A 25,246-nucleotide genomic window follows, 5' to 3' on the forward strand; every position below is an offset into this window, starting at 1 on the left:
TGAATGGCCTCAGTTTCTTATCTACAAAACGGGCAGTAATAGTGCCTCAGAGGGTTGTTGTAGGGATCGAATAAGTTAATACATGAAAAGCAGTTGCAGAGTGCCTAGCACACAGCATACACTTTATTATTATAAGTAATAGCTGTTATATTTTGATCTTATGGGGGAGTAGCTGAAGAATCTGGGTGTCTTCTCTCTTCGCAAACCCTCGAGGCCAGGTAGAAGAGCAGGTTATCATGTGCTCATTGAGTGAAAGAAGGGCCCTGGGCAGGGGATGGTGGGGGTGGGTGGGAAGGTGTTACTGTGGGTCCCAGAAGGCAGGGCCCAGACTGACAGTGGCAGATTTAGGGAGACAGAATCTGGTCGAATGGGAGGAGAGCTAGCTGGACAAGGGCAGGGAGTGAGATTCCTGTCCTGGAGGCATACAAAGGCCAGTGTGGGGGATTTAGACCCAGGGGCGTGTGGGTGTGAGCGTGCCAGTCTCGAAGGCCTGCGTAGCCCTGTGTCGCTAAGCCCATGACCAAGTCCTGGAAGACGGACTTTTGCTTCTTATTTGACTTCCATCCCCTTCCCCCCTAGGGATCTCTGAGTTTGTTCTTTTTTTTTTTTTTTAAATAACTTTTTATTTTATTTTTTTAATGTTTTATTTATTTCTAGGAGAGAGAGAGAGAGAGAGACACCGTGAGCAGGGGAGGGTCAGAGAGAGAGGGAGTCACAGACTGAAACAGGCCCCAGGCTCTGAGCTGGGAGTCAGCACAGAGCCCGACGCGGGGCTCGAACCCATGAACCGCGAGATCATGACCCAAGCGAAAGTCAGACGCTTAACCGACTAAGCCACCCAGGCGCCCCATTGTTCTTGTTTAGCTTCTGGTTCCTGGGCTAGTCAGTAGATGAGGAGGGCTGTTAGACTCAGGAAGGAAAGAGCTTGGAGTCACCAGACCTGGGTTCGAATCCTGCCTCTGCCCCTCCCTGGTGTGATCTTGGGCCAGCCCTTTTATCTCTCTGAGTCTCTGTTTTCTCACTTGCAAACATGAGCCGAATGACCCAGGGCTCTTCAGAGGGAAACACGAAAATTAAAGGAAATGGTGAGTGTGAAGGGCAGTGATTTTGAGCACGGATCCAAATCTGGTTTGAATCCTGGCGCTCATAACTAGCTGTGCAAACTGCACAAGTCACATATCCTCTCTGGGTCTCATTTTCTCCTTTGTAAAATGGGACTGAGCCCCTCACTGTTTCCCCAGGCTGGTCCTGGGCCTCCGGAGTGACTTCATCTCCGGAGTGGAGTGGGGTGGGCTGTCTGGCTGGGTCGGCCTCCCTCCTCTGTCCCTCCCGGGGGTGGGGGTGGGGTGGGGTGGGAGCCACACCTTCTGCACTACAATGATGGCCTCCTGAGTGTCGCTGTCCGTGGTGACCTTGAACACATGGCCGCCGCTGCCGCTGTCCTCCTTGAGATGGTAAGTCATGTCCGTGTTCTCGCCCACGTCTGAGTCCTCGGCCTTCACTCGTCCCACAGCCGTGCCGATGGGGGCCGACTCCTGAATGCTGAACTGGTACATCTCTGTAGGGGACACAGCTGTGAACAGGGATGGGGGCAGCCCCTACCCCGACTTCCACCAGCTTTAGGGGACAGGAGAGGGGGGTCCAGATGGGCTCCAGGGAGGACAGTGTCTGCAAGGGGCTCCTAAGCCGGCGGTGCAAAGAGGAGGCTCCTCATTCTGACCCTGGGTTTATTTGCTGATCAGTTAGGGAACGTGCCTGCAGATCTGGGGGCTTCAGTTTCGCCATCTGCCCACCAGGGGCACCGAGGCGCACAGTGATCAAGGCCCCCGGTTCTGGAGTCCGCCCTGGCTGTGGAATCCTGAGCCTTACTTTCCTCACCTGTAGAATGGAAATAATAATAGTGCCTTCCTAACAGCACTGCCATTATCCTGATGAACTTAGATGATGAGACATGGAAAGTGCTTAGTACAGAGCCTGGCACGTGGGGGCCACTCAGTACATGGAACAAACTATATGATAATAATGGGGGCTCCATGCTGATTTTTCTGTTGCTGTTGGTGTTAATGACCATGTTCCTTCCTTTCCATATATTTATTAATTAAGCACCTATGACATCTCAGATGCAGGTCTAGTCACTGGGGTTATGGCAACAAGCAAAACAGACCCGAATCCCAGCTCTCAGTGCTTTCCTCTTAACAGGAAGAGAAAGACACAAACAATCACATCAGTAAAACATGCAGTATATCAAATGGTGATAGGTACTTTGGAGAAAAATAAAGTAGGGGAAGGGGAAGGGAGAATAGGGATGAGGGTGTGTGTGGAGTTTTAAGTCCGGTAATCAAGAAAGGGAAGAGTGTCATCTCACTGGGAAGATGACATTTTTGCAAAAGTCTGAGGGAGGTGAGGGAGTAAGCCAAGCAGATATTTGGGAAAGAGCATTCCAGACAGAGGGAGCAGCAGGTGCAAAGGCCCTGGGGTGGGTGTAATGCCTGGCATGTTTGAAGAATGGCAAGATGGCCGCTGTGGCTGGAGGGGAGAAGCAGAGCAGAGACAAAAAGAAAGGAGGTCAGATGGGACACAAACAGTACCTCGCTCTCCTCCCGGAGTTGAGGCCGAGAGGAGGGTGATTTGCTAAATGATGGGCCAGTGCAGGTGAAGCGGGGGCCGTGGAGCTGGGGATGGATACCCCGTGTGCGAAGTGACTGCCTCTAATTGATTCTCACACAACAACAGCCGGCGCGGGGCTTTTTCTGAAACAGGCTGACTGCGCCACTCCCTTGCTTGAATCCCTTCCATAGCTCCCGTTGCCCTCAGGTGGAGCTGTCTGAGACCTTTGGCCTGCCCCACCGGACACTTGCTGCCTGGCCCCTGGCGACGTCTGCAGCCTCAGCTTCCATCTCCCCGACCCCAGCTTCGACCTGCCTAAGGTATTTAGATTGCCTCATCTCAGGCCTTCCCTCTATTTTAGTTTCTGTCGTGCCCTCCCCAATTCCTACCTTTCTTTCAGTCTTACTGAACGTTCCTTCCTCCAGGGAGCCTTCTCAGACTGACCTCCAGGCTCTGCTCCTGTGCCCCAGGGCCACCAAGCTCAGCCCATTTTTGTCAGGCTTCCCGCACTTCCCTCTCCCTTTCTGCTTCCTGCTCTCCCCTCTCTCCTCTGTCTGGGGCGTGAGCTCCTGGAAGGCAGGAACCATGTCTCTTCTTCATCGGGCATTCTCGAAGCCTGGCAGAACCCCAAACTGTCACATAAATGAAATGTGTGAGTGACTAGGGAGTGGGTGAATGCAGAAGAGTAAGAGTGATGGGTCTACGTGCACCAGGTTAACGCAAATTCAAGAGTCTGACAACAGCCAGTGTTGGTGAGGGTGTCGTACAGGGGATGTGTGCATTTTCTCACGGGGTGGAGTTTGGCTTTATTTAGTAAAGCTGAAGGTGAGGATAGCCCACGAGGTAGCTGTTCTAGCCCTCTGTGTACACACTAGGGAAATGCGTGCAAAACGGGACTCGGAGATGATCAGCAAGGTGCAACGATGTAGGGAGCCGTATTTATAACCGCCGCAAATTGGAAACAAAGTAAACGTCCATCAACATAGAATAGGCACACGGTGGAACAGTATACAGCAATGACAATGAATACATTATAGCCCCAAGCATTACATACGATTTCATACACATAATCTCAAGAGAGAAAAAAAGCAAGACACAGATAGGTTGTACGGTAGGATTCTGTTTATAGAAGGTTAAGGAAAGCAGGTGAACTTGAGGTGTGATGTCAGCTGATGCGAATGTAGGTCAAGTGACTCGAAAGCAAAGAGGTGGCAGTCACAAAAGCAGTCTGTGGGTAACTCCGGAGGAGGGGGTGTGGGGGTGAGTTATGATCAGGAAAGGCACGTGGAGGCTTCTGGGGGTCTTCACTGGGGCTGCGGGAGTGTCCGCTTTAGAATTATTTGCTAAACGAGATGTTTATATTTTACACCCTTCCATTTGGGTGCATAGCTCATGATAAAGAAATGTTCAAAATAAATTTTAAAAAAAGACTTAGAAAAAAAAGGGGGTGCCTGGGTGGCTCAGTTGGTTAAGCATCCGACTTCGCCACATGATCTCACAGTTCCTAGGTTTAAGCCCCACATCAGGCTCTGTGCTGACAGCCAGCTCAGAGCCTGGAGCCTGTTTCAGATTCTCCCTCTCTCTCTGACCCTCCCTTGCTCACGCTGTCTCTCTCTCAGAAATAAATAAAACATTGAAAAAAAAAAAAGACTTAGAAAAAAATGTTCAAAATAAAGAAAGAATGAATAAATGAATGATTAGACAAGGTTTCCTGGGGCCCAGGGTCCCTCTTCTCCGCTCTGCCCCACTGCCTCCAACTCAGAGCTCGCACAGAGCCCTGCACACCTGGGCACAAGACTGGGCGGTCCCCTCCCCTCTACGCGCTGCCTCAAAGCGCCCCCCTCAGCAGTGCGCCTGGGCCAGGGGAGCGGGCGGGCCCATTTCCGCGCCGGCTCTGAGTCTGGGCTAAGGCCCCCGATGATGGTGTGCTCTCAGCTAAGGGATTGGATTCCCTTATCTCGCGGGGGTCAGTCCCCTGTGGCAGGCCTAATGTGAGAGCAGCAGACCTCAAGTAATGGCTCCCTGATAGGGATCAGCCCGGCTCCCCGCGGCATTTAGTCTCTGCCAGCTTCGGCGGCTTCCCTGGCGCGGCTCGCAGCCCGAGCCTGGACAGAGGGGCTGGCCGGGCCGACGGGGAGCCCGGGGACTCGGCCAGAGCACCACCCTCCCATCTCCTGTTATGCCAGGAGAGTGGAAAGGCCCCCCTAATTCAGAAGCACAGGATCCTGTCCTCTGGGGTCATTGTGGGCTCAGACCTGTCACTCCAGACCTCAGCCCCATGCAGCATGGGCGGGCCCCGGCCTGGGTCTGGCTGCCGTCTCTGCCTGTATCCCCGTCTCCCCACCAGTTCTACCCTTTGCAAGCTTGGGTCTGTGGCAGAGCACAGGGGATGAGCGAGGAGCAGCGAGGGGCTGGAGCAGGTGGGCGGATGGATGCAGGGGGAGGGGAGGGAAGGTACCGGTGTTATGGTGTTACAGGCTGTGTGGGGAACCAGACTCTGAGGACTTCCTCTGCAAGAGGCATGATTGGAGGGGCACTGGGGGTAAGGGGGTGACTTGGGTGGACAGACAGACAGGCAGATTCGAGTCCTTCTTCTGGCCGAAGCCAAAGGGGAAGTATGAGGTCATGCGGTCGGTTGGTGGCCTAGAAGAAAGATTGGACACCCACGGCCCCCCCACTACAGCAGCCCGAGGGGAGGGGGGCTGGGGGGGTCTCCGGGACAGATGCAGATATGACCACCTCCCCCGGGAAGGCCTCACTCACTCTGCGGGAAGCGGGGCGGGTTGTCATTGACATCGGTGACCACAATGGTGACGGTGGTGGAGCCAGAGAGGCCTCCCAGCTGGCCCGCCATGTCTGTGGCCTGGATCACTACCTCGTAGCGCTCCTGGCTCTCACGGTCAAGGTCGGGCACGGCCGTCCGGATCACGCCTGTGGGTTAGTGGAAGTGAAGCCACAGACTGCACCCCCCACGCGCTGGCGGCTGATAACGGAGACCCCGCCACGGGCAGAGGCGGGGCTCGGGCAAGTTCAGGAGGGGAGCGCAGTAGACGCCACAGAGGCAACAGTACAGATACGGGCTGGGGGCCAGCACACACGCCGGGGCACACTCACCCACACGCTCATGCAGATGTGCTCACACAGATGACTCACACTCACACCTGCTCAGACAGATGTGCTCTTTCATCTGTCAGCGGCACTGACCAGAGCCAGGCAAGGACCAGCAGCTTGGTGAGTGTTAAGTGAATGGGACTCCCACTCCCACTTGTGCACGACTGGGAGTCACACTCACCTGGCACATACACTAGGTACGTCTCATACACTATACAGTACCTACACTAGAACATATGTGTGATCACATATACACCCACACATGTGCACACTCACAGCTACATGTGCACACTCTTATTTTCACATCCCCCTCTCCACAATGGAGTCAGAACTGAGGTCCCTGTGCCCTGGCCCAGCCCTGGATTCTCTGTCCAGGCACTGGCTGATCACTGATCCGATGATCCTTCAAACTGTCAATGCAGGAGGGGCGGGGGCGGCAGGAATGGGGGTGACCTCAAGAATAATTCTGCCGAGCAGAAGGCCAAGCTCCTTGTCTCTCTGCCGAGTGGGAGACCAAGGTGGAGGGGAGAGTTGATGAGGCATTGAGAGCCTCCCCCACCACTCACTCCAACCTGCCGAGTACCAGGTGGTGACAGGTGGTGCCCGGGGCCTGAGCGCCAGGTGGAGTCATGCATCAGCAGCCCCTTGATGCGCCCCATAAAACCCAATCTCCGACTCCTGATGTCCCTAAACAGTCCCCAGACTCCAATAAAGGCAACAGAATGAGGGGAGAGGCTGTAGTATGTGTGTGCGTGCGTGTGTGTGTGTGTGTGTGTGTGTGTGTATTTGCATGTGTAGCTGGGGAAGCCAGGGGGAGGGCATCAAGGAGGTGGCCCTGCTTTTGTGGCATCACTGGAGATATGGAAATGTGCCATCTATCTAATTAAGAACCGTATAGGCCCTCCATCGGCGGCCTCCGAGCCCCCTCAATAGGCTTCCTGCTGACCTCTCCTTTACTGAGAATGGTCTTCCCAAGGACGGAGGAGTCTTAGAAGCAGCTGAACTTGGGATAAATCCCAGATCTGCCATTTTTGGGGGCCATGTGATCTTGAGCAAATCCCTTCCTCTGAACCTCCTCATCTGTAAAATGGGTCAGGTACAATACCTCCCTGAAGAATAGGAATTCTCAACCTTAGCACTATGGCCATTTGGGGTGGCATAACTCTACCCACTAGATGCCAGTTGCAGGACGCTCCCCCCAACCCCAATCCTGGTCAGAGCAGGCCCTCCTTGACCTGCCCCAGGTGCTGCGCCCCAACACTGGGTCTGTGAACAGGGCGCCCTTCGGGTGCTGAGGGTAGGGCCCCCAGGCTCTGCTGGTCTATCAGCTGAGGCTTTCCAGCCCCAGATAGCAGGGACTGAACTGGGAAGGTGGGCCCACCTGCATTCTCTGCCGGGCGGGGCTGGAAGGAGGGAAAGAGCAAAAGGCACGAGAGAGGGGAGAGAGACGACACGGAGGCCTGGGGAAGAGAGACAAGAGAGACGAGAGGAACCTAGTGAGAAGCAGGAGGGGAGAGATGAGGGAGACAGGCACTGGGGACAGAGCAGGAGATGGGGAGGAGAGGGAACAGACAGTGAGGGAGACCTAAGGAGCCCGGAAAGAGAGAAGGAAAGAGGGGAGTGGTTAAGCAGGCAAATGCGCACTTAGGAGGACACAGAGAGGAACAGAAAGCCAGAGGCCTGGAGCGAGAGGGGCAGGGAGGGGAAGAACGGAGTGGGGAAAGAAAGAGAACGACAGAGACAGACCACAGGGAGACACAGGGCTGGGAAGGGGTGAAGAAAAGCAGTGGGAGGGAGGAAAGGAGAGAGCAACCAGACGGACTGATGGCGGAGCGACCACCAGGTCAGAAACAGGGCCTCCCGGAGGGCCCCAGTCAGAAGGGCCAGGAAGGGAGCTGAGAGGTTGGAGCCCTTGCTGCAAGCTAAGCTGTGTGCATTCGCTTCGCATCCAGGACCTCACTGAACCGGGGGGCGCTGGGATTCGGGACCACTGTGCACCTGTGAGCTTGTGCTCATGCGGGGGGGCTGGGGGCGGGGCTCCGACTGAGGTCCTTGCTGTCGCTGCCACGTCTAGTCCAGAGGACGCAGGGACACTAAACGCTTTTCACTTGGAGACTGATCACGAAGGCATGTAGACGGTCAGGTCCCAGCCCCGGGACTGACTTTGGCCTTGGCCACGCGACTTGCTTTGGCCAACGGGACATCAGCAAGTGTGACAAAAGCAGAGGCTCAACTAGCCCTTGGGTGCTGGGGCCTGTTCTCTTGGAACCCCAAGACCACTGTGCTGGAAGAAAAGCCCAGGAGGAAAGGCCACACGGAGGGAGGGGCCCGGCCGTGCCAGCTGTCCTGGCTGATGGCCAGCTGACTGTTGCCACGCGAGTGACCCCAGCAGAAGAACTGCCCAGCCAACCCACAGGATTGTGACAAATAATAAATTGTCGCTGTTTTAAGTCACTGTGTCTGGGGGCAGTCTGTCATCTCGCGTAGATTGCTGACGAAGAAATCACTTTCCTGGGCCCGTCCCTCTGCCCGGCTCACTCATGCAGCTGCGTTTCCCTGGAGGCCCATCAGCTGCCTGGAGGGCCCAGTGTGGCCCCACACATACACCTGGCAGTCGGTCCTGGCTGTCAGCTGGGGCTTCTCCTGAATCTACAGGCTGGGCTAGCTTCCTCTGATGGTGGTCTTGGGAGAGGAAGCGTGAAGGCCACAAGGTCTCTTCAGGTCTAATCTGGGATTTGGTGGAACCTTGTCTCTGCTCTCAGATTCAAGGCTCCACCTCTTTTTTTTTTTTTTCTTAAGTAAACTCCACGCCCAATGAGGGCCTCAAACTTATGCCTTTGAGATCAAGAGTCTCAAGCTCTTAGACTCAGCCAGCCAGGCACCCCTCAAGACTTCACCTCTTGATAGGAGCAGTGGTAAAGTCACTTTATCTAGAGGAGTGGGAAGAATTGATGGCATATTTTGTCGCCTGCTCTGTTCCGCTCCCCACTTAACCACCTTCTGCTGCTGGGAGGAGCATCCTGGAGGCTGGGCCTTTTTCCCACCCGGGCTCCAGGGGCGGGGGAGGGATTCCCAGATCAGCCCATGAAAGTTGCTCCTGAAACCTTCTGCAAATTCCTTCATTCACTCACTTCTTAGACCTACTTGCTGAGGACCTACTATGCTACTTACTATTTACTGAGGACCTACTATGCATAGGGGCCACGGAGTCAGATATGAGGCAGTACAAAAAGGAGGGACAGACTGGTTCAAGTCTCCTTTCTACCATTTACATGCTATCTGACCTTGGGCAAGTGCTTGGGTCCCTCTGAGCCTCAGCTTCCTATTCTATAAAATGGGGCTACAATTAAATGGGACAAATTTTCCAGTGGCAGGTCTCACATTTTGGGGATGCCTTGATGATCCCCCCACTCCTCAAATCCTGGATCTGGGGACCCGATAAATACGTTTCATGAGGGTGGAGATTCATACTGGCCTTGTTCATCATCTGATGGATAGTAGGTGTTCAATAAACATCTGGACTGCCCGGCCTACTGCCACAGACCCTCTGTCTCCCCTCTCCCAGTCTGGGTGTCATTGTCTGTTGGTGTCTGGCTTCTCTGTTGGAACAAAAGCCCTGTGGGAGCAGAATCCAGACCTAGTTTATCCTCCTGACCCCAGGACCTGGCACTTAGAAGGTCCTCAGCCAAGGGTTGTTTCATCCATCCCAGGAAAACAGACATGTCTGTGCCCAGTTGAGAATTTTCAGCAGATATCTTGAGTCTTGCTATTCCTGCGGGGGTGGTGGTAGTGGGCGGGGGCTGGGGATTAGAACCTGGCCTCTGCTCTCTGCAGCCTTGCTCTCACCCATCGCCCCCAGCTCCAGCTCTTGTCCTCGCCACCCTCGCTGTCCCCCCCAAATTCTGCAGAAGGGGCCCTGGAGCCCAAGTGATGCCTCATTAGCCCGCAAATGCCATCCCTGTAGCCCCTGTGGGGGGCTTGCTGGCAGGCCTGGCCTTTAAAACACACAAGTTAATTCCTCCTCTGGCACTCGGCCTCATGGCACCCCGCCTCCTCCTTTCCCTCACACCTTCCTCTCAGGGCCCGTTCCGGCGCTGCTCCCTGCTATCTGCACAGCGAGAACAGACTGTACCTCGCAGCAGCTGCTAAATATAGACCCGCATCAGCGGAATATTCCTGGCTGGGGAAATAGAGCTGGGGCTGGGAATGGCACCAGGGAGGCTCCTGCAGTGGGGCTGAAGGGTGGGGGGGGGGGGAGGGCAATCTGGGCCTTCCTGGGAAATGTCAGCAAAGACCTTCACAGACTGAGAAAGTCGAGGACCCTAGGGCAAGGACCTCATGTGCGCTTCTTCACCTTCCTTGCCCGGCGCCCACTTGCCGGCCTCGAGGGAGCTGTTCCTGGCCCGCCCCCTGGGCTCCACGGCCTCCCACTTGCCACCCTCCTCCTAACTCTCTGCAAGAGGGGACTCTCTTGCTTAGAACCTGGTCACCCTCCTCACTGTCTTGGAGTCTGGTCTTCTATCTGCTCACCCCTGGCCCCTCCCTTCTTTCCACATCCTGTCTCTTCCTCCCTTTCTGGAAGGGATCACATCTAAGGGCCCCCTAATCAGGCTGAATGAATGAAGGCTGGTACCAGATACTGCGCTGAGCACTTCATATGCTTGCTGTTCCCCTGGCCTGCCCGCTCCCTCCTAGATACCAAGAGACTCATACTCTCACTTCACTCATGTCTCTGCCCAAGGTTACCTCCCCAGAAAAGCCTGTCCTGATTTCTTCAGCTAAGTCTATCCCCTTACCCTGCTTCCGGTATCTTCCTAGCACTTGTTGCTACCCGACGTTCTGTTACACATGAATATGCTTACTGTCCGTATTCCCTACTTGGATGAAAGCTCTGCGGCGGGAGGGTCTTAGATTTGCCTCCTGCTATATGCTCAGAGCCTAGAACAGAGCCAGGCACTTAGTAGGCACTCGATAAAGAGTTGTTGAATGAATGAAGGAACTTTCCCGTTGGACCCTCACAATAATCATGTGAGATGGGAATTTATTATCCCTCTTGTGTGCATGGGAAACCAAAGCTTAAAGAGCCCCAGTTATTCAGAGAGCTCTGGGCCCCTATTTCAGACGACCCCCTAGACGTTCTAAATGTTTCTTTCCTCCCCTTCGCTCATCTTAAAGCCACTATGGTTCAAATGGAATTAATTAGCTCTGCACCAGATGCCAGGGCACATTCACTCATTCTTCTGCTCCTAGTTTTCTTGATCCACATTCCTCCACCTGTTTCTCTAGATGGGGCCCCTTCCCACCCACAACCCAACGTTGGGAACCCCCAGATTCTTCCCTCAATCTAGTCCCCTGCATTCATCCAGGTCCCCAAGGTTTGCCCTTGGCAGGATCTCACTGTCATTCTTCATTCTCCCTCCTTAGCACCTCAACTAACCCTCACCACCAATCCTGTGTCATCTCTGGCTCCCTAACTAGATGGAGCAGGTTAAGGAGCCTGGATGGGGGCTGAGAAAAGGCGCAGGCCTTGGTGTCTGTCCTTTGGGGCTCTCTGTTGGGCACCCCAGGCTACTGAGTCTCCCTGAATACAATTCCTGCCTCTGAGCCATGCTATAGAGAGCAGCCCGAGGGATCTTGTTAAAATGAAAACCTGAGCATGTCACTTCCCTGCCTAAAAGTCATCAATGAACCCAGAGTGTGGGTGAGGAGGAGGACAAAACAGGAGCCTTCCTATGTGGCTCTCGGGAGTGTAATCTGGTACATTTCGGCGTTATCTAGCCAGATTCCAAATGCATGTGCTCTTTGACCCAGCTTTTCCACTTCCCGAAAATTATCCTGCAGATATACTCACACAAGCACAAAATGATATATGTATGAGGTTATTCACTGTAGCATTGTTCGTTGTAGCAAAAGATTGGAAACAGCGTAAGTGTCCATCAGTAGGGGACTGGTGAAATAAATTTTAGTGTATCCACAACAGCTGTTAAATAAAAGAATGAGGAAGCTCTTTATGTACTGATATAGAATAATCTTCAAGATGTATTGTTAAGTGAAGAAGGCAAACAGTGTGTATAGTGTGTGTTTATAGATACCCTTTGTGTAAAAAAAATAAAACAAGTACATGTACCTATTTTCTTGTACATGCATAGAATAGCTCTGGAAAGATATCCAAGAAAATTACATTGTTTGCCTTGGGGACACAGACTGGGTGGCTGGGGGACTGGAAGGGGTGAAGAATTTCCACTAAATATGTTTGGACTACTTTTTGAATTTTGAACCCTGAAATGTGTTATCTATTAACAAAAAAAAATTAATATTTTCCAAGTGAATGAGTCCAGAATCTCATAGAATATATACACCAAGTGGCTACCTGTGGGAGCTGCAATTACTGGAGATGAGGGTAGGGATATTTTTCTTTTTCTTTCTTTCTTTCTTTTTTTTTTTTTTTTACATTTTTAAATGTTTGAGTGTTTCCGAAAATTGAGTGTCTCCTTACTTTTGCAAGGAGAGAAAAAAAGACAAAGATACTATGTGTAAGATAATACAATTACAACTGTGTTCATAGCCTGGAATCCTCAACCCCTGACCCCAACGAAACAAACACACAAACAAAAGCCCAAAACCCAGATCCATCACACACGTACACCTTCCCCCATTGCCCTTTGAATAAAATCCAAGGTCTTGAGCCTGGCTTATACTGGGCCCAGTCGGGCCCCCTGCCAGCCAGCCCACATTACATCTCAGCCTGCCTGCTTCCCCCGGTCCTGGGTTGCTTACAATTCCCCTCATGCCTCAGGCTGTTCTTTCCCTCCTAGTTCTTTGCCTGCACCATGCCCTCTGCCTAGAATGCCCGTCTCTAAATCCCGTTCAGGACCACACTTTCTTAGCCTTTGGGGATCCGCTGCTACCACCTTCCAGAACCTTGCATCCTAATTGTTCATGCAAGTGCCCCAGCCCCCACCGGACTGGGAGTCCCAAAATGGCACCGGATAAACATTCTGTGCTGTGACGTCTCACCTCCCGCCTTCCCTCCTGCCCTGCCCCTCCCCCCGCAGGCACCCGGAGAACACCGCTTGGCATCAGCAACCGCGCCCCGCTGTGTGACCTCAGCGCAGCCCTTCTCTCGTCTGAGCCTCAGTCTCCTCCTCTACCCTCCCCGCCACTCTGGCAAGGCCCCTCAGAGACGTAATCCGGGGACTGTGTTTGGTGGTGTTGGGAGAGGGAAAAGAAGCCAAGAAGCCATTCTTCTCTAACGGGGTCCTCCCAACAGATCCTTAACAACTGCCCTTTGAACAGAGCTTTCACAGCTGCTGAAAAGACGCCCTTCACCAGCTGACTCCCCCAAACGACACGTACGAACCACCCCTTAAGGGCTGCAGACAGTAGCCTCAGTTTGGCACCAAGGACGAGAGGGCCGCTTGGTTTGGACCTCTGAGGTCCCTGCAGGGCGCCCCCTGTGGCCGCATCCTGCATTTTTGTTTCTCTGCCAGTCTTGCAGGCGGCCCCCGGCCTATTCTTTTCTGTTCCTCAGCCTTTCCCTTTCCGTCTGGCCGCCCTTCCCTCTCGGCAGCCCTGGAACCAGCAACACTCACCGCCCCCCCCCGTCCCGCCCCCAGCTCCGGTCCCATCCTCCGCGTTGTCTGGATAGAAGGCTGATCACAGACGTTGGCCCGCCCCCGGCCCCGCCCCTTGGCGCCCCTCCTCCGGTCCTGCCCAGGCCCCGCCCCTCTGGCCCGGCCCCGCCCCTCACCGGTCTTGGGGTCCACGGTGAAGTGGTGCTCGCCGTCTAGCACGCTGTACACCAGCCGGGCGCTGCTGCCGTACGTGGGGTCATCCGCATCCGAGGCCATCACCTGCATCACCGACGTGCCTGGGCCCGGGGGACCAAGCGAGACGGGGGTCAACTGGGGCCGCCGTGCCTGTCCTCCCCACCCCAGGGAAGCTGGGGGAGGAGATGCAGGCTGAAGGTCATGGAAACTAGTTCCCTCACAGTCCCCATCCCCACACCGACTCCCAACCCTCTTCCTGATCTGGGGCCTTCCTGTGGCACATGCACCACCATAGAATGAGAGCAGGATTCAAGTCTCCCTTTGGTGGCTCCCAGCTGTGGGACTCTGGCAAGAGAAGGTGGCCTTTCTGAATCTGTCTCTTTGTCAGTAAATGGGGGGGGGGGGCAGGCAGTAGTCCTTGGTTCTTGAGGTTGAGGGAATGTATTTGAAACTCTCAGGGCAGACCAGGCTCAGTCTCTCAGTGGGTGGTGGCAATGGTCATCTTCACCAGTTAAGGTCATAAGGTCAGAGTGAGCGCCAGGACTGGAAACCAGACACCTGACTCCCAAAGCAAGGGTCTTTCTACCCACTCCAGCCCCTCCTGATTTCTCAAGGATATTCTGTTTCTTTCCTCCGGCCCCCCTTCTTCCCCCTCCCCCAACCTGATGAGAGTTGGGGCAGCCGAGGATAACCAAGTTCACTGGGACTCAGAGGCCAGTGTCACTTGAATCTGGGGCAGAAGGATGGCAGGCCCCAGCATTCCTTTTGGAAAGTAGTTGTCTGTGAGCCCTCCTGCCCTCTTCACCCCTCACCGTAGGTGCCCAGACAGTCCTTGCCCCCAGGAACACACACACACACACCACACACACAACACACACACAGACTTCTCTACATGCTCCACACGCTCCGCACGTAGGCTGCCGGGAGAGTATAAATTGGATAAAAGTCCATCAAACAGCGGCAATTAAGTTATTGATTTTCGACGCTGCCTCATTAAACTGGGAGCTTCTCTCAGCCTGTCCCAGAGATGGCTCTAATTTGACATCATGTTCAATTTGACGAAATCAGGGCTTGGGACGTGAAGCTGGACAGGATGGTGGTGAGGAGAGGGGGGAGGGGTTGGACGGAGAGGCAGGCAAAGCCTTCTGGGCCATCTGAACCTTTCCAGAAAGCAGGGGGTGAGGTAGAAGACCCAAGGGGGAGTCTTGGAGGCTCATGATATGACCCAAGGGGATGAGACTCAGACCTCACTTCAAGCAGATGCCCTGCTAGGGAGGGGATGGTGAGGTTCTGGGTGGGGCCCTCCTGCGGCTGGGGTTGGACTCTGGGCCAGCAGGGTGGCATGCCAGGAGGTGAGGCCCATTCACTGCTCGGCTAATGAGTGAGGCTCTGGAAGTGCTACTGCAGCAATTCTGCTAAGCCCAGCCCGCTGCCCGCCTCTCCCGCCTCCAGCCTCGGGCCCTCCATCATTCCAGACAGACACATGTATTTATTTTTCACTCTTTTGCATTTCTCATTTTCCTCTCTGTGTCCCCCCTCCCAGTCTGAGCCTCCTAAACCAGCCCTGCAATGCGCCTCTCTTTGGCAGCTCCAGCTCCATGTCAACCATGTCGGGGTTGCCTAGAGAAGCTACGGAAGGGATCTGAGCAAGCCCCCTCCCTCTTGATGCTTGGTGCCTAGGGTCTCCTGCCCAGAGCCAAGGACATAACCCCAGGTGCTTCCTATTATACAGAGAGAGGAGAAAGGAATAAATTCCTATTGAGCACCCACTACATGTCCAGCCTCACTAGCCACATAAATCCATTATCTCTAATCCTCATAGTATTTCTGAGAGGCAGAGAGGGCCCCCTCTAGGTTATAGGTGAAGAAACAGGTTACACAGGTAAAAAGATTTGACCAAGAGCACAGAGAGAGGAAGTGTTGGGATTTGAACCCAGGGCTCTCTGAGACCAAAGCCCTCCTGGGTGGCAGGGTCAACACAGGCAGAATGGCTCTGGGGATGGTGGCCCAGTGTACTGAATCATGATCGGTGATGACTCTGCCACTTATTATCAGTTTGACCTTGAACATGTCACAAATCCCTTTGTGCCTCAATTTTCTCATTTGTGAAATGAGGATGATAGTACTACCAAATTACTGGGATTGTTCTGAGAATTCAAATAGATTTCCATGTTCAGCACCGAGGACAGTGCCTGGCCCTTGCCAAGAACTTCATAAATGCAGGTTGTTGTTGTCTGGGGAGGCAAGGCATGCCAGTATACAATAGTACAATCATGCCTCCCTCACAGACATACTGAAATGGGAGAAGATACATAAAGCTTCAGGCTCATGGTGGGTGCTCAATAAATAGTAGCTGTTGTAACTGTTATGAGAGAGGGTCTCCCTGTCATCCCCCTCTGCCTGTTCCCCCCACCCTTGGACAAGGCACAATGTCAGGCTGAGTGACTCCCCAGGGACATGGCTGATCTCTCTCTCTCTCTCTCTCTCTCTCTCTCTCTCTCTCTCATTCTCTCTCTCTCTCCCTGTGTCGCTGGCTGCATCCCAGGGACTCCTGCGGGGATGATGGAATCATTTCCCCAATCCGGGATTCTTTATTGCAGCCATTACAGTTAATGCCGACACGTGGGGATGGTGAAGGGTCAGTGATTCACCACTAGCTCCCCTGGCTCCAGACCCCCTCCTACTTTCTTCACAAGTCAGCAGCAGCCCAGAATGGGCAGATAAAAGGGTGCCAGGCCTGTGGCTGCTCTAAGGCCACCCCGGGGTCATCCTCTCTACATTCAGCAGTTTGTGTTTTATAATGGCCATCACGCCCAATCCCTCTTTAGTCCTCAGGTGAACTCTATGGTGTGGAAGCAGTGGTATGCTGGTAAGTGTTTAACCATCGGCTCCAAGGGGTAGACGGATGGGGTGGAATGCCCTGCTTTGTAGTGTTTGTTGATTTCCATGGTGTAAATACTTTCACCAGGGCCAGTTTCAAGCTATCAACTGGCTCACAAAACAGAAAATCAATATTTGCCTATTGTGAGCTGATAGGAACAAACACAGTACAATCCTGCATCATTCCCATTTTACAGATGAGGAAACTGCTACGCACAAAGAAGGATGAAAATGTGAATTACTAATAAGTGATAATGAAACCCACTATTATATATCATTATTTGATAATGATAGATTACATTTATTGAATACTTACTTTGTGCTAGATACTATGATAAGCCACTTATGTATATTATCTCACGGAATTTGCAAAATAAGCTTGAAGTAAGCTCTACTAAGATTTCCACTTAACAAATGAGGAAATGAGGCTGAGTGAAGTAATGAAGCCCTTTGTGCCTCAATTTCCTCAGTTGTGAAATTAGGATAGTATTACTCCCAAACTCTCAGGATCATTGTGAGAACTCAAATAGATTCCCAAGTTCAGAACCGAGGACAGTGCCTGGCCAAATTCACCTGGCAAGAAGCAGTATTCAAACCCAGGACGATCTGATATCAAAACTCACATGTGTCTGGCCTTCTAAAATAGGAGGTCAATAGGAGTAGAAGTAGACAGGCAAGTAAGAGATGCAAGGGTCAGAGAAAAGAGAGGGAGGGTAGAGGAGGGGAAGGGCAAGGAGCTGCATTCAGGATTCTTCCTACCCGATGCTGGTTCAAGCTCAGATGTGCAGAAACTGGACTGGGATTGACTAGGATGAGCTGGTCGCTGTCCGTGGTGCTTATGCCAGCCAGCTGTTGAGCTACATGGGGTTAAGTAAGGCCTATATCCAGGCTGCCTAGGAAGGGTTGCCCAAATGATTCTTGGGTAAACAGGATCCCAGAGCCCAGAGTTCCATGTGGAATGTTAGATATGGAAAAGCTGGTCCTTGGAGAGCACAGAAACCAGTATTTCTCAACCTGGCTGCACATTAGAATCTCTTAGGAGCTTTAAAATAAAACTGATGCTGAGCCCCACCTCAGACCAATTCAGTAGGGCTCTCCTGGGGTGGAGCAAGGCAAGGATATTTTTAAAAGCTCCTGCAGTGATTCTAAAGTGCATCCCAGGCTAAGAACTGAGGACCCAAACCAAACCCCTGATTGAACTGATGAGGAAACCGAGTCATTGAGCCTTTGCTCTCGTGATAGACTCTCCCAAGGTTCTATCATTAGTGAGTGGTAAGGAAGGATTCAAACCCAGGTCTGTGGAGCCAGCATGTCACACTCCTGGACTCTGTGCCTGCACTGAAACCGAAACCTGGAAGGAAGAAGCAAGGATGACGCATGCACTCAGTGCTCCTCCCAGGCAAAATCAGCATGAGACATCAGACTCTCCTGCGAGGAGATGAGACTGGGCTTTGGCACCAGTGTGTCTTGGGTTCAAATTCCACCACTTCCTCACTCTGTGCCCTTGGTCAACTCTTTCTCCCTGTTTGACCTCTTTCCTCACCTTTAATCTAGAAGGGGCCCCTCTGCCTCTCAGGGATGCTCTGAGGACTAGAGATGGTGGATTTACATCGCTGCTAAAACTAAATATGTAGCAGCGCTCAGTCATTTATTCCTCTCTCTGCATGGTCAGAAGGTCTCTGGGGCTGTGTCTTTGGCCTGGAGCAGGAGATACCTGGGCACCATTATCAGGAGGGAGGGGGCATAGCCATCCCTCATCTCTGGTTTATCTGGGTGGCTCTGACATGGTCTGTCATGGAGTCAGAGCTGGAAACCATAGCCTGATTTCCTTTCTTGTCCCTTAAACTTGACTATCTGGGAGGTCCAGCTGAGGCCCAAACTTGGGCTCTGGAGCTCCCAGGAGGAATCCCAGTGGGCTCAGGGAGGAGGTGGTGCTTTGTGGAGGGAACTTTAAGGAAGTCATCCCCGCTGTGTGGCTGTGGGAAAACTAACTCGACTGGGCCTCAGTTCCCCTTCGGTAAAACTGGAGATAACACCTCCTCCTTCCTGCCTCCCTGGGTGAGGGAGGCCCTTTAATGAGATGAAAGAGATGAAGCACTTTGGAAAAGAACAGAGTCCTCAAACGAGGTGACCAAGTGTCATTATTATGAAGATGTTTGTAATTATTACCATCCTGCCTCTTCCCTACCTCCCTTTGCTGTCCTGCTGGGCCTGGGGAAGCCCTCAGCTCACATTTAGCTTCTCAAACATTTATAAAAAATGAGTCCCACCCCCTGCTGCTGCCAGAACTGCGCGGAATGCTTTCTATTAAAAATTAAAAACCACTTGTCAAGTCCCTGGGAACGTTCAGATTACACAGGAAACAAACCCCTTCTCAAACTCTCCCTCCCAACTCCCTCTTTGATCATCACTTATAATGCTGGCTCAGTGGGCTGGCCTCCACCGCTTCCGCCAGCCCAGCCAGGGCAGCCTAATGACAAGCTGGAGATGCAGGAATGTGGCTGCAGGGGAGGGAGGGGGAGGTCAGGGAAAGAGGGGTAGGAGGCAGGCCCAGAGACCAGTGGCAGAGAGGGTGGCACTGAGAGGTGGGGGTAGAAAGCGGGTCAGAGACAGAGAGACAAGGGATTAGAGGGGCAGAGATTCAGAGAGATGGGCAGGGAGAAAGTGGGAAAACAGATACTCAGACATATGGGGAGAAATTAGGACAGAGACAGAGGGATGAGCATCAGAGAGGCAGAGATACATAGAGACAGGGAGAAAGTGGAACACAGAATGTGACAGAAAGAAGTAGAAATGCAGAGATAAAGTCAGAAAGGAGACTTATATAGAAACAGAGACAGGCAGCGAAACATATTAAGCAAGAGGAGAGTGGGAGAGAGTGGGAGGGGGGACAAATAGAAGAAGCAATTTTGGCTCGATTGGATGAGGCCGCCCTGTGTTACAAACACACTTCTCCAGGGTCTTCAGGGATCTCTGAGGCACTGTCCCCTCACTTTCTCCTCATAGCTCCCAGCCATGGACTCACCCATGCAGGTAACCCTTGAATATTTGTGGGCTCTAATCTGTCCCCCCCGAGAGAAAGGACTCTTCCATTCCAGTTTGAGACACTTATGCTCTTCTGTCCTTTCCACATTTAAACAGGACCCTCTAGGAAGTAGTCTGGTTTTGTTTGTTTGGGGCAGAGACATTGTAAGTGCCTGCGATGCATCCCTCTGCCTGTTGCAGAAAACAAACTCTTTTTTTTTTTTTGCTTATAATTCAGTTCGACTCAGTCATCCAACATCTACAGAGCACCCACTGTGTGTCAGGATGGTGGTTTTGTCGCTTTTCCACGGGGCCTGGCCTAGAGATGGTGCTCATGTTTGTTAAATAATTTGTTGATGGAAACGACCAAGAAAGGCATGGACACACTCCTCACTGTCCAGGTTCCCTGGACCACGGGGGTGACTCCCGAGGGTCAGGGCCTCTGCTCTTCTCCGCCACCTCTCCTCACCAAAAATCTCCTGTCCTGCCCCCCAACCCCACCCCCCGCCCCCGATCCTGGGTGGTGAGAGCCAGTGCCGTTGCTAGGCAAGGAGATATTGCACATATAGATCTTCCTGGACTTTAATTAAAAACATCTTTAGAAGTTGTCTCTGCAGAGGCCAGCGATTGATTCCTGGCTTGGGCCTGAGGGCTGCTGAGCTACACTCTCTCTGGCTGCAGACAGGACAATCGGAGGCTCCCAGCTTGTTGCTGCTCTCCCCAAATGAGACCCTTGGGGAACACACTGCCTCCTGCCTTCCTCCTTTCCTCCCTGACCCTACCCCCCACCCCAAGCACATGATTCAGCAGACAGATAGTGTGCTCTTCCAATTTTATCTACTCCCCCTCACGAGCCTCAGTTTCTTCAGCTTTGAAATGGGCATGTCAACACCTAACCTGAGAGCTCCTGGGGGAATGAAGTGAGATCACAGATGGGAAAGTTCTTTTTGCAAGCTGTCAGGTCCCTGTGCATGGCTGTTTCCCACACAGGCTGAGGCCAGTGGTTAGGGTTCTGTTTCTGGGTTCCGGGTCTGGTTCCGGCTCCAGCTCTTTACTCTGGAAACTCAGGCGAGTTACTTTACCGCTCTCTGCATTTATTTCCTCATTGGTTAAATGAGGACAGTATTACCTGCCCTGCTTATTCCCCAGGATTGCGAGAATAAAGGGAAATAGCTTGGTGAAAGCAGTGTTGGCTGACAGCTGTTATTTAGTAAATGTCCCGAGAAGCGCAAACTGTACTACAAAACAGCCTTTTTCCATCTCTTAAAGATGCCACTCACAGAGGAATTGGAATACATGGAAAAGCCAGCAATGGCAGAGCCCCTGCCCATTTCCACAGTCCACTGAGCCCCAATTCCAGGGTCCAACAAAGCCAATCCTATGCCAGACGAGCCACCCCATTCTCTCGCCTTTGCTCGCAGCAGACATCACTAATCGATTGCGGCGTTTTCTCCCGCGTTTGAATGAGGCCTCAGACTCCTCCTCAACACAACCCTACAGTCACTACCAATTGACCAGAGTTGACCCCAGAGATGAAACTGATCTGACACCACTTTGAGGTCAAGGGGAGTGTCTTTGCCTCCCCACATACCGAGCAGAGTTGCCATGTACACAGTAGGCACTGAAACATGTTTATTGAATTGAAAGCAACTGCTTATTTTTCTACCCCCCTTGGGGCTATATATAAAGTAGGTGCTAATAAATGTTTGCTAAGTTAGGTGACTCATCTTTGCAACCCTGACAGAGCCAAGTACACTGGAGGCCTTGTACATAATGGGTGCTAATAAACATTTGTGGATTTAATTCAATTACTTATCTTTACATCCCCTGCAGTGCCCAGAATAAAGTAGTGGCTAATAGATGTGTGTTGGATTGAACTTCTCATTTCTGTGTCCTCAACAGTGCCAAGAATACTGTCTTATACGTAGTTGGCATTAATAAGTAGGTGAGTTGAACTGGGCATGAAAGTCTTGCGGAGTCTTGCTGTCCCCTGGATAGGTTGTGACATTCACGGGTGGGGGTCTGGTGCCCCCAACATGAAGAGAGTGTCTTCCAACTCTTTTCTCTCAAAACTCACTCTCTTGATTTCATCCAGCCTCGAGCTTTACGTTCCTTCTCTCTGCTGACAACTTCCAAAGTTGAATCTCTGACCCTGATCGTGCCCCTCACCTCCAGACTCAGAGATCCAACTGTCCCCTTGACAAATTCACTTGCATTTCTAGGACACATCTATCTTAATATTCACATGTCCGAGAGTGAAGTCTTAATTTTGTGCTGTAATCTTGCTCTTTCTGGAGCATTCCCCAGCTCAGCATCATTCTTGCCTTGTCTTTCTCCTCCCCCTCGCCCCGCTGGAATATCCAATCCTTCACAAATCCTGTTGACTCCAGCCTCAACATACATCCAGAATCCCATGCCTTCTTACCCCTACACTGGTCCGAGTCAGCCTCACCTTTCGACTACACGATTGCAGCTGCCTCCGCACTGATCTCCCTACTTCCAAGCGTGTGCTCGAAAGTCTATTCTCAACATGGTGGCCAACAAGTTGGCCTTAAAAACTACAAGCTAGATCATGTCACTCACAGCACTCAGAGCACAACCAAAATCCTTTCAGTGGCGACAACGTCCTATATAATCCAGCCTCCAGTACCTCTTCTGATCTCATTGAACACTCTTCCCTTCTCATTTACTCCTCTTCACCCACAATGACCCCTTGCTATTCCTCAAACATGACAAACACACTATGCCTCAGGACCTTTGCACTTGCTGTTCTCACTGCCTGGACATTCTTCCTCCAGCTTAGTGATTCTCCAAGTGTGGTCCCTGAGCCAGCAATAGAACCATCACCTTGGAGTTTATTAAAAATGCAAACATTACTAATAGCCCAGAGCTACTGAATCAGAAACCCTGGGGGAATAGGGGCATCAGTCTGTATTTTAACAATACACTGTAATGTGGATGCAAGGCAAAGTATTAAACCACTGTTTCGCACAGCTCCTTGGTTCCTTCAAATGTCCTCTTTTACAAAGAAAGGCCCTCCCTGACTCCTCTATCTAAAATAGCACTCCCCCAATATCATACCAAATTCCCTCAGCTTCACAGAACTTAGACCACAGGGCTGATAATACATTGGCTTTATTTCTTTCCTGTGTTTCTCCTGCACTATATGTATGTAGGTTTCCTAAGAATCCTCAATGCCTGGAACAGTGCCTGGCACAGAATAGGCACTCAATAAATATCTGTTGCATGAATGAACCCCTTCAGGGCTTAGAAGAAAAAACTTTGTGCCCAGAGAGAGGCAGGGACTTGCCCAAGGTCACAGAGGGAGGCAGGCCTCCTGACTGTCAGCGGCAGGGCCTGCTTCCCTGCATCAGGCTCGGCTTGGCTGGCGTGCCCCCTCCTCAGAAGCGTGGCTCACCCGAGGCCCCTGGCACACTTCCCTTCCTTTTTAAGCTGTGGGTGGTTTAATTTGCGAGCGCCACTGCCTTTCATGTCCTGAGCTGAGCCCCTGTTCCCTCTGATCTCCAAAGCCGCCCAGACCCTGGTGCTGCTTGTCGGCCCCGCCCTCCTCAGCCCAGATCAGGAGGCTCAGTAATTGTGACTGATTTTCAAAGCTGCCTGGAGTCTCGGCACGCACCCCAGTGTCAGATTTGCTTCCCCTTCAAAAAGTTGCTCAAATGAAATAAACTAATTTAATTTCTGCTTCCTCCCTCCTCCTCCTGGGTTCCTTGGTTTGTCCGAGTTGAGTCCCAATGCCTGACTCTTCCCTGAGCCGGATGTCAGAGTCAGTAGGTTGGGAGAGTATCCTTAGGCTGATAGTCATGAACCTGGGCCGGGGGAGGGGAGCTGGCTCTGCCTCCAACAATCTGGGTGACCTTGACTGTGTCCTTGCCCTTCTCTTGGCTTTAGTTCCCCAAAGTCTGACACAAAGACCCTTGCCCCTCCAACAGTCTGGGACCCAAGCCCTGACTTGCTCAGTCACTGACTTGCTACATGACGGTAGGTACACATTTTCTCCTCTCTGAGCCTCAGTGTTCCCATCTGTTCAATGGGGACGCTACCATCAGTCCTACCACCTCTCAGAATTGAAGTGGGGAGTGAAGTGACAGACAAGCGCCTGGTGGATACCTCCCTCTGAGTCCCCTGTTCCCACTCGTTCTCCAAACTGTAGTAGAGGGGGCTTTCTAAATGCCCATTGCTCCCTTAAGTCTTTACCAGGTTCGGCACTTCCCTCAAGTCAAAGTATGGTTCTTGCCTCCTTCTCCAGCCTCATCTCTTACCACCTTTCCGGTCTTTTCCACATGGAGATGTGTAGGTCCATTTGGGATGAAAAGAGGCAGGGCCAGAGTTTGAGTCGGTGAGTAGGGGCTGCCGGACCAAGGAAGTCAGAGGCTTGAGCTGCCCCTGACTTGCTGTGTGACCGTGGACACATCACTGGCCCTCTGAGCCTCAGTTTCCCCCATTTTCAAAATTGATTTCTAAGTAACCACTGGGCTCTGAAAGTCCATGGGTCTTTGTTACTGACAAACTTCCGATGTATCCAATGTATCTCTCCCTGAGCCTGTATATTGAAGTGTCTTTGCAAGATCTCCACGTGGCTGTCTAATCAGTACTTCCAACTCAGCACGACTGAAACCAAACTCCTGATTTCCCTCCGTCCCCCAGATCTGCTCCTCCCGCTGCTCCTCCCGTCTCAGGAAATGGGAATCCCATCAATTTAATTGCCCAGGTCAGAATATCTCCGTAGTCATCCCTGAATTGTCTTTCTCTCACACCCTACATCCCGTCCATTAGCAAATGCTTGCAGCTCTACTTTCAAAATATACCTCAAAGTCGACCTCTTCTCAATGCCCTTACTAGTCCCAGCTCGTTCCAAGCCACCATCGTGTCCTGCCCAGGTAATTGCAAGATCCTTCTTAATGGACAATCTGCTTCTGCCCCTGCTGCACTTCCGGCCCCGCCACCATCTAATATCACAGAACAACACAGGATCCTGTTAAAACTAAGTCAGATCATCTCCCTCTTCTGAACAAGTTTCTCCACTGACTTCCCAGCTTGCTCAGCATAAAAGGCAAAGCCCTGACTATGGTCCACACGGCTGCATAATCTGATCGCCTCTCGACTTCTCCTCCGGGCCTTTGCAGCTGCGGTTCTCTCTGCCTGGAGTGCTCTTCCCCCGAGGTCCATCCTTCACCACCTTCAGGTCTCTGCTTCAACATCATCTCCTCAGATAAGCCTTCCCAGACCAATGATATGTGTATTTACTTGTTTACTGGAGGAAGTATGTCTCTATGACAGGGAGACTTGTCTGCCTTTTCAATGCCATGTTCCCAGTGCCTAGCACACATACATACTTGCTAAGTGAATGAATGAATAGACTCGAATAGACACATAGCATGTCATATGCAGGTACGGCCCTTAAAGTGCCATTTGACTAGCCACGCATGTGTGAATGCATATGCATACGAGGCATATGCACGGACCTGTGTGTGTGTGTGTGCGCGCGCGCGTGCGTGCACCAGCCTGCACCCACACTCCTGCCCTCACTTTCCCTGTTCTCCCAGCATCCCTTAGTGCCCACCATTATCTCTCATCTACTTCCTCCTCTTCCATTGCTGGCTGCTGGCTCTTTACCCACCAATCTGCCAGATTTAGCCCAATCTGGGGAAGGGGGGCTGATGGCATCCTCTCTCCAGAGCTCACATACCCCCTGCAGGAGAACTGGGAGGCCCAGAGAGGGGCAGCTCTGAGCCCAGCGTGCAGGTGCTTGGGCTCACCCAGTGGGGCAGGAGAAAGCTGCACCCCTTGCCCATGAGCCCCGAGCGAAGTGGGCCCACTGAGGGCGCAGGCATGTT

The 25,246-nt window shown here is 52.3% G+C and overlaps 1 protein-coding gene across 1 annotated transcript in view; it reads right to left on the reverse strand.

Moving 5' to 3' along the window:
* Window positions 1-25,246, reverse strand: part of CDH22 (cadherin 22) — a 69,365-nt gene that overhangs the window by 33,781 nt on the left and 10,338 nt on the right. The window contains exons 3-5 of the mRNA XM_039249360.1: window positions 13,469-13,588; window positions 5,371-5,538; window positions 1,365-1,558 (exon numbers count right to left, since the gene is read on the reverse strand). Of these exons, the coding sequence (XP_039105291.1) occupies window positions 1,365-1,558; window positions 5,371-5,538; window positions 13,469-13,588 (482 nt within the window). The remainder of the gene's footprint in view (window positions 1-1,364; window positions 1,559-5,370; window positions 5,539-13,468; window positions 13,589-25,246) is intronic.

Source organism: Hyaena hyaena, unplaced genomic scaffold (genome assembly GCF_003009895.1).
Source record: "Hyaena hyaena isolate Hyena2069 unplaced genomic scaffold, ASM300989v1 scaffold_335, whole genome shotgun sequence".
Lineage (NCBI taxonomy): Eukaryota > Metazoa > Chordata > Mammalia > Carnivora > Hyaenidae > Hyaena > Hyaena hyaena.